This window comes from Abramis brama, assembly GCF_963993115.1.
Source record: "Abramis brama genome assembly, chromosome: 2".
Classification (NCBI taxonomy): domain Eukaryota; kingdom Metazoa; phylum Chordata; class Actinopteri; order Cypriniformes; family Leuciscidae; genus Abramis; species Abramis brama.
In genome coordinates this window covers 17,623,771-17,634,010 of record NC_139964.1, presented here as the reverse complement: position 1 = coordinate 17,634,010, position 10,240 = coordinate 17,623,771, and the positions used below count along the sequence as shown (strand labels likewise).

At 34.7% G+C, this 10,240-nt stretch overlaps 1 protein-coding gene across 1 annotated transcript in view; it reads right to left on the bottom strand.

Annotated features, from left to right (window-relative positions):
* Positions 1-10,240, bottom strand: part of LOC311077782 (hemicentin-1-like) — a 147,466-nt gene that overhangs the window by 2,475 nt on the left and 134,751 nt on the right. Inside the window, exon 33 of the mRNA XM_084106397.1 lies at positions 10,089-10,160. Coding sequence (XP_083962523.1) covers positions 10,089-10,160 — 72 coding nt within the window. The remainder of the gene's footprint in view (positions 1-10,088; positions 10,161-10,240) is intronic.

The following is a 10,240-nucleotide window of genomic DNA, read 5'->3' as shown; positions in this document are numbered from 1 at the left end:
GACTTTATTTCTGTTAGAACTCCTTATTGAGATGTGTGTAAGTTACCATAACAGTGATTAGCATTTCCATTAGTTGGGCTCTAAACTCTGATTATATCTTTTGTGTTTTCTGGCAGCTGTGACAGGGTGTTTGTTAAACACATTTGCAGCAGCAAAGAAAGCTCAGTTTAATCAGGGCAGGTGATGATGGTTACCTGTTGATGGCTTTTTAATCATGATGTTATTGCCTGAATCACTGATATAATTTGTGTAATACAATTGTTTTGCTCAATTAATATATCAATATCATAAGCCCTGTGTTACTGCAGCATGAGATCAAGCAGTATTATACCTATCAGTTAAAATATTTGAACAAACATGAGAACAAAAATTTTATCTTCAGTGTGACACACACACTTATCAACAATCAGCGTATGAATCTCAACAATGGTGACAATCAAAAATATTCAGATAAACTGATCAACTCTGAACATTACAAAAAAGCTACTAAATGTCACTACAAAAACAACAGCAAAAAATAAAAGCAAATATTTAAAATTAAACAAAATAATAGGACAATTCAGCTGCATAATTTATTCATGTTGCAATGCATGCTGGGAGTTTTGTACTATGCTGGTACCCAGCATGCATTGCAACAAGGTACTTTTGATTGTCACCATTGTTGAGATTAATACGCTGATTATTGATGTTTGTCATAGTAGATTTAGCTATAGCACTCAAGTTTATAAAATTCTTTTAACTGATTCCTATATTACTTCTGTATCTCATACTGCAATAACTCAGGATTTGTGAAGTGAAAATATTAATGGAACACAATTGTTAGATTTGAAAAGCATCAGTGGAGCACGATACTTCATGATGATTATAAAGCCATCAACAGGTAACCAACATCACCTGCCCTGATTAAACTGAGCTTTCTTTGCTGCTGCAAATGTGTTTAACAAACACACTGTCACAGCTGCCAGAAAACACAAAAGATATAATCAGAGTTTAGAGCCCAACTAATGGAAATGCTAATCACTGTTATGGTAACTTCAAATTACACACATCTCAATAAGGAGTTCTAACAGAAATAAAGTCAGTCTGGTTAGTAATAAGTGAAGCTGGTAATGCTGTTTGTGGAGTTGTTTAATCCTCCTCTGCTGAGATCTTCACAGATTTACTTTACACCTCTGTTCTTTTCTCTTCAGTGGATTTCATCTGAGACTGTGGCTGAAGTCAGTTGTAGTTCTTGTGTTTCTGCTCGTCTCTTTTTCTGTTCTCTCCAGAGGTGTAAAGTCCAGGTTCAGAAAGTAAAAGTCCTGCTCAGAATTTTGTTCCAATCACCTGGATTTGCTAATTCAGACAGGAGAGAGAACTAATTAGTGAAATCAGCTGACTGAGTTCATGGGTGGAATAAACTATGGCAGGACTTTTACTTTCTGACCCCTGGACTATACAACTCTGGTCATAACCTAGTATTAACTTGGATACCTACTGCTGTATTATAGTCTTTCAGGCCCTTCTAAAAAAGAAAAGTGGAAAAAAAATAAACAGATCTCCTCTGACCCTTATTTCTGAAGGCATTATTGTCTCGCGAGATCTGATGCGATATTTTGTCTGTCGTGGACGGTCATTTTAATAATGCAAATGAGGGGCGCGTTGATTGGTGGCAGGAAGGAGGGGGGTTGACACCGCAGGTAACGTTTTAGCATATCATTCCAAAATGACATCATGGCGCAAGTTATGAATGAACCCGACCTGGCCGCGACCGGCTTCCCGGCCAGTGTATAAGCCTTAGGCAATCAATATACAATAGCCGAATTCATGATGATCTCAGTCATTTGTTGTTTGCAAAGTAGCCATTCCCCATGTTTACCTCGAAGCTAATACTCCCGCCAGTGTTGTGCCTGAACGCGTTCATTGAACGATAGTTTATGAACTCGTTCATATTTTGGGCGAACGTGAACTGAACGTACCGCATTACTGCCTGATGAACGTTACTGTGAACTCGTTCATTCTGGTGTCTGTGAACGCCACGCTCTCTCAGTTTAACTTCGTTCAGTAGGATGCCAGATTTCTATAAAGCCTTCCAGGCGAAAACCCACCGTAAACCGCCCTTAATATGTAGCGGAAAAAACACCCAATCTGGCAACACCAGCCACCAGTGTTCGACCTCTTGTTCGATCTCGTTCATCAAAATGAACAAATCTTTTTTCGAGTCATTTCGTTCATTTAAGGGGCTTTAAATGTTACTATTAACTGGCAAATTCCCCGAACACATCCACCTACGCAATCTTGATCATATTCTGAATTAAGAAATCATTATAATGCAGTCAAAAATCGTTTACAGGGAACATAAATAATTACTTCACCTCGAGTCTTTCATGAACGACTCATCACTTACGTTACAAATCAAAACAAAAAGCAGCAAGGAGGCGTCGTATGATCATTTAAACGAGTTTTATGATAAGGTCGGTGAAGATGGGAAAAAATCTGACGCATATCTTCAGTGTTAAAACTGATAAAATAATTGTCTGTGGTTATATTTGGGCTGTGGTAATCATTTTGAAAAATAATATCTCGCAGCAACATGGAAAAAAAGAACTATGAACTAGTTCATTTTTGGAACTGTGAACTTAGTTCAAAATTTTGAGTATATGAACTATGAACTGAACTAGTTCATTTTAAAATTTGTGAACTGAACTTTGAACTAGTTCATGTAGAAAGTGAACTTTCCCAACACTGCTAGCATACAATAGCCGCATTAGCAGTTAGCTGATGTTTGTTACACACAGTAGAGCATTAAAAACACAGTCTTACCGTTTCAATTTCAGGCAAGTCTCTGATGGTTGGAATTGCACCTTTTTCCAAACAGAGCTTCGAGGCCAACTTCGCCTGATATTGCCCCAAATTTGTGAATGATTCCTGTGTGAAATGTTTAGCGCAGACACCTAACGATAAGCCAGTTGAAAGGGTTGTTGGGACAGCGTCATTAAAAATGAATTTCATCCACTGGTCCCTGATAGTTTGGTCCGTTTTTGGTAGAGAAAACACATTTACATGTTATATATGAAGAGTTCAGATTAGGGCTGGGCGATATATCGCACGATATTGTTATGCGCATCTCATCAGTAAAGCCGGTTCCTTGATTAGTAGTAAATCACCATCACCTGATTTCAGATGGAGCGGCATTTACTACAAAGAGCCGTATTTAACTGACAAGCTGAGCCATATCGCATTAATATCGCGGACATATCGCCAGCGATAATTAATGTGATATGGCTCAGCTTGTCAGTTAACTACGGCTCTTTGTACACAGCATAAACTCCAGTGTTAAATTAACACTCCTGGGAGTGTATATGAACACTCAAGAGTGTTGAAGTTAATGAGATAATTAAGTGATTAATTTAATGATGATTGAACATTATTGAAGACACCTGATGTTAACAAGCAGAATCACTGAAGGAGAAAATCACAAATTGTAAGCCACCGTTATGGCGATAATTATTTGTTTTAGTTGGGCTCTTGACCATTATATGTTTACTTTAGATTTTGTTTGGCTGTTGTATTTGATTTATAACTCTCAGATGAACAAAGAAAAAAAGTGATCTGATGGTGTTGGTTATATTATGACATTCATCATTTGAACTTGATCACTGAACTCATTAAGATCCTTCTTTCTGACTTCGATGTATGTTGTTGGTTACAGCATAACTGTGATTCTGCATAAATGCCCAGAAATTTTGATATAATATAAAGGATTTCTTAAAAGTTGTTTAAAAAAAAAATATTTCTTTTAGGCACACACAGACGTCAAGATTCAGTCTATGCATATCAACAATGGTGACGAGCAGAATATTCAATTAGGAAAAGTAAATTACATAGACAATTCAGATCATAATTTATTCATACCGCAATGCATGATGGGAGCCATTAATGAGTTGTGATTGGTGGCAGCCACTGCAACATGCTTTATTATTGTCACCATTGTTGAGATTCACAGGCTGATTATTGATGTCTGTGTTTTAAAGGAATTTATTTGAAAGTGTTTTGATCAGAACAATGGGTAACACTTTAAAATACGGATCCTTCGTTAATGAATAACTACACAGGAACAAATGAGTAACACAATATTAACAATCTAGTAACTACAATTAACTAACAAGTAACTCTGATTAACGAATTAGTAAGTAATAGCACACAGATTTAAGTGGTAGTTCACTATTAACTAATCAATAACTACTATTTTTTAATACTTCACAGAGAACTACTGAATTTTTTTACAGATTTAAGTGGTAGTTCACTAATAACTAATCAATAACTACTATTTTTCAATACTTCCCAGAGAAATAATGAAAAAAATTCACAATTCATGCAAAACTAATTAATAACTAATGCAGTACAAATTACTAGCACTAGATTAACATTAATGCTAGATACTGTACACTAATTATAAATATGTAATAGCGTAGCAGACTTATGATTTGGGAAAGCTGTCAATAATTAGCCTATGCACTGCTGTCTTTTAGATAACTATTCATAAACTAAATAATTTTTAAGAATTGTTTTTATAAATGCACTTGTCTGGAACACTTACCCTGTGGCCGATTTTCCGGCATTCCTCTGGACTGGCTTTGAATAACTAGACTCATCATGGTGAGTACTGGAACATACTGAGTCATCAGCCATCCAAATACCAGTTATTTTATTATTTAACCTACCTCTCAAAATTGTTTTTATGTCTCTTTGCTCATATGTAGATATGTATGTATGTATGTATATATATATATATATATATGTGTGTGTGTGTGTGTGTGTGTGTGTGTGTATATATATCCTGTGAATGATTAGATGATTCTACCCTTTCGGGTTGGCTTACCGTAACTACAGCATGGAATCACAATAAATAGTAATTACTCAAGTGTTACTACATACTTCTATCGGAACTATTAATTATTTGGATCCGTATTCTAAAGTGAAGATCATGTTAACTAACTAGTAATGACTCAAGTGTTACTACATACTTCTATAGGAATTACTAATTATTTGGATCCGTATTCTAAAGTGAAGATCATGTTAACTAACTAGTAATGACTCAAGTGCACTGTAAAAATGAATACTCTATATTTACTCAATAAAATTGTGGCAACAGATTACAAGCAATATTATTAATTAAATTGAACAAATTAGAATTGAGTAATAATTAATCAAATTAATTCATTAAAAGTTAACCATTTAAAATGAGTAAAATTTACTTTTTTTTAAACAAAAATATTGAAATAACAGACAGACGTCAAAGATGAATTAAGAACTCTTTATTTTTTATTGGCAACATTGAAGACACCTGATGTTAACAAGCAGAATCACCGAAGGAGAAAACCGTAAATTGTAAGTCACCATTATGGTGATCAGTATTTGTATTAGTTGGGCTCTTGACCTTAAATCAATAACTTTAGATTGTGTTTGGCTGCTGTACCTAAGTTATAACAGCCAGATGAACAATGAGAAAAGGTGATCTGATGGTGTTGGTTGTGTTTTAACAATCATTATTACACAATCATTTGACCTGAATCTCTGGACTCATATAGTTAAAAATATGATCCTGTACAGGGACAGAGCTGCTATAATTAATTATCTAATATATCTAAAATACAAAAAAAAAAATTATTTAATTTAGTTTCTAAACACACAGACATCAAGAATCAGCCTGTGAATCTCAACAATGGTGACATTTATAAAGCATGTTGCAGTGCATTCTGGGTTCCACCAATCACAACTCTTTCATAGCTCCCATCATGCATTGCTGCATGAATAAATAATGAGCTTATGATCAGAGGTGATCTGTTTGTCACCATTGCTGAGATTCATACACTAAATCTTGATGCCTGTGTGTGCCTATATAAAAAACAAATTTTTTTTTTTTTTGATCATTTGGATTTCATTGAAAAGGCTAAACATATTATGCTGTACAAGGACTGTGCTGCTATAATTAATAAAATAAACACAACTCAGACATTGGGCTCTATATGAGTTCAGGTGAAATAATGATTGTTAAAACACAACCAACACCATCAGATCACCTTTTCTCATTGTTCATCTGGCTGTTATAACTCAGGTACAGCAGCTAAACAAAATCTAAAGTTAATGATTTAAGGTCAAGAGCCCAACTAAAGTAAACACTGATCACCATAACGGCGACTTACAATTTACGGTTTTCTCCTTCGGTGATTCTGATTGTTAACATTAGGTGTCTTCAATGTTGCCAATAAAAAATAAAGAGTTCTTAATTCATCTTTGACGTCTGTCTGTTATTTCGATATTTTTGTTTAAAAAAAAAGTAAATTTTACTCATTTTAAATGGTTAACTTTTAAGGAATTAATTTGATTAATTATTACTCAATTCTAATTTGTTCAATTTAATTAATAATATTGCTTGTAATCTGTTGCCACAATTTTATTGAGTAAATATAGCGTATTCATTTTTACAGTGTGTTACTACATACCTCTATAGGAACTACTAATTATTTGGATCCGTATTCTAAAGTGAAGATCATGTTAACTAACTAGTAATGGCTCAAGTGTTAATGCATACTTCTAAAGAAATTTTCTAAAAGTATAGTATTTAAAAGTTCACAAACAATATCTCATACGCTTGAAATGACTTGTGTTTGGTTGCACAAATCATGACTAGAAAAATTTGTTTAAACATGAGGCATGAAAAAAGTAGCTTTTATAAACATATATTTTATAATTATTTATTAAGCGTCTGGTACCATTTCCATTTAATGCAACAACTTCACATATGTGATGCCTGAACTGGAAAAAACAATTTATTGTCTTCTAGCATACAATATTTAATTGCTGTAATGCCTTCTAATGTCTTTCAGAAGACGACCTAGAGGACCATATCTGTGCTTGTGTCCCAGCCAGTAAGTCCACTCAATAAAAGACAGATGTTCTTTTAGAAGCTGCTCTGTCCTGTTTCCCCTCAGTCGCCAAATTTGGCTTTTGTAGGTTAACCAAGCTCTTTCAATATGTTGCGTGTGTCCAACACGTAATTAGTAATTCCTATAGAAGTATGCATTAACACTTGAGTCATTACTAGTTAGTTAACATGATCTTCACTTTAGAATACGGATCCAAATAATTAGTAGTTCCTATAGGGGTATGTAGTAACACTTGAGTCATTACTAGTTAGTTAACATGATCTTCACTTTAGAATACGGATCCAAATAATTAGTAGTTCCTATAGGGGTATGTAGTAACACTTGAGTCATTACTAGTTAGTTAACATGATCTTCACTTTAGAATACGGATCCAAATAATTTGTAAGTCCTATAAAAGTATGCATTAACACTTGAGTCATTACTAGTTATCATGATTCCATGCTGTAGTTACTAATGAAGAGCCAACCCGAAAGGGTAGAATCATCTAATCATTCACAGGATATATATACACACACATATTTATATATATATATACATATGAACATAAAAACAATTTTGAGAGGTAGGTTAAATAATAAAATAACTGGTATTTGGATGGCTGATGACTCAGTATGTTCCAGTACTCACCATGATGAGTCTAGTTATTCAAAGCCAGTCCAGAGGAATGCCGGAAAATCGGCCACAGGGTAAGTGTTCCAGACAAGTGCATTTATAAAAACAATTCTTAAAAATTATTTAGTTTATGAATAGTTCTCTAAAAGACAGCAGTGCATAGGCTAATTATTGACAGCTTTCCCAAATCATAAGTCTGCTACGCTACTACATATTGATAATTAGTGTACAGTATCTAGCAGTAATGTTAATCTAGTGCTAGTAATTTTTCCTGCATTAGTTATTAAGTTTTGCATGAATTGTGAATTTTTTTCATTATTTCTCTGGGAAGTATTAAAAAATTGTAGTTATTGATTAGTTATTAGTGAACTACCACTTAAATCTGTAAAAAATTCAGTAGTTCTCTGGGAAGTATTAAAAAAATAGTAGTTATTGATTAGTTAATAGTGAACTACCACTTAAATCTGTGTGCTATTACTTACTAATTCGTTAATCAGAGTTACTTGTTAGTTAACTGTAGTTACTAGATTGTTAATATTGTGTTACTCATTTGTTCCTGTGTAGTTATTCATTAACGAAGGATCCGTATTTTAAAGTGTTACCGAACAATGTTTATTAAATATTTTGAATTATAAATAAAGTACTGATAATCATATGCTGTAGAATCACAAAACTGCTACTAACAAGTTAAACCAAACTATCTCAATAAGTTTCATTTTTTAGATCACAGCATGATTATGTCAAAACATAACCAACACTGTTAGATCACACTTTACTTTGTTCATTTGACTGTTATAAACTGTTATAAAAGACAAACAACAGTACAATTCAAAATAATCATATAAGGGTCAAGAGCCCAACTAAAGCAAACACCCATCGCCACAATGGTAACTTACAATTTGTGATTTTCTCCTTCAGTGATTCTGCTTGTTAACATCAGGTGTCTTCAATAATGCTCAATAATCACTTAATTAATCTCTTAATTATCTCATTAACTTTAACACTCTTGAGTGTTAATTTAACACTCATATTTTAACACTTTACACTCTTGAGTGTGGACTCATATACACTCCCAGCCCCAGGAGTGTTAATTTAACGCTGCTCCATCTGAAAGCAGGTGATGGCGATTTACTACTAATCAAGGGAACCGGCTTTACTGACGAGATGCGCATAACAATATCGTGCGATATATCGCCCAGCCCTACATCCTAAAGTACTGGAAATGTCTCTCCTCATCTAAGCTTTGCATGGGAAGCACCAGAGACACAAACTCCCCATCCTGATCTCTTCTTCGGTTTAAAGGGCGAACATACCACCGCCTATCTCTGCGCTACCTTTGTTGCCGCCGATGTAAAATCAGCAATAGGATGCACTCCTCTTCAGTTGCCATTTTGATCTGAATATCATGTGACCCGACTCTACTAATATCACCCGACTCTACCAGCCCTAGTTCAGATGCAAAAGCCTCTAAGTGCCATCTGAAATGTTCTTCTAGAATGATCATTTTAATCAAGCTTGTATATTTAAGTTCAGTAATTTCACTTAAATTACAATTAATAGGTAATATGCATTGCCATTTAAGTGAAATTGTTGAACTTAAATATACAAGCTTGATTAAAATGATCATTCTAGATGAACAATTCAGATGGCACTTAGAGGCTTTTGCATCTGAACTCTTCATTATGTTTCCAAAATCGTTTCAGTGGTTCATCAAGTCGTGACAGGGTGAAAGGCACTCATGCCACCGCTTTGCGGTCCTTTATCTGGTATATCCACACTATGTAAGACTGCCAGATCGGGTCGCATTTCTGTAGTTCTAATGAGACATAAGAAAACTACAAATTTGACTTGCTTTACGGCAAGCGTTACAATTGCTAATTCCAAAGCCGGGTTCTGGATAAACAGTGAGCGTGCGCGTGCGACAGTAGGATGCGGTAGGCTAAATTATTTACTACAGCGGTAATGGACAGTTCCGCTTCCAACCTGTAGGGCGACCGAAGAGGAAAAGTTCCTTGGTGTTGCTTTAAAATAGAAAAGTTTTCTGCGTAGTTGACATCATTGTCAAAACAATCCTCATTCACACAGATCCACGAAAACGACAATAAACGCTGTATTCTGCTGCAAGGCCAGTATGGCGATGAAACACTATAGATTGAACACGTAATACACATGTGTATGGCAACATCGTCTTCAGAGATTCTGCTTATTAACATCAGCTGTCTTTAATAATGGACAATCATCACTTAATAAAACACTTAATTATCTTATTAACTTCAACACTGCTTCAGTGTTAATTTTAACACCCTGTAGTTGGACACATATGTGCACTGAGGATTGTTCATTTAACACTGGGGATTTTGCTATAACCCAACCTATTATAAATCTAAATATACTCGATTTAATTAAATGAATTGAAAAGTGTAGTATCCAAGTAGTAATAGAAGATGTTGCTGTCGTAATGATGACAGTAACGCACAGTTCTTCTGTGCTTCAGCGCGGTCATGTGATCATCTGTGATGGAGTATCTGACTTTGACATCTCACTTACTGTGAATGTGTTGTACTGGTCAGAGGTCATGGACTTGAGCTCAAGAGCTGTGTCTTCATTGTAATAAGTGAGCTATAGGGACAGAGACAGAATGACTTACATAAAAAAATAGGAGGAGGCAATGTAAGCAAAATATATAGCATTATATATTT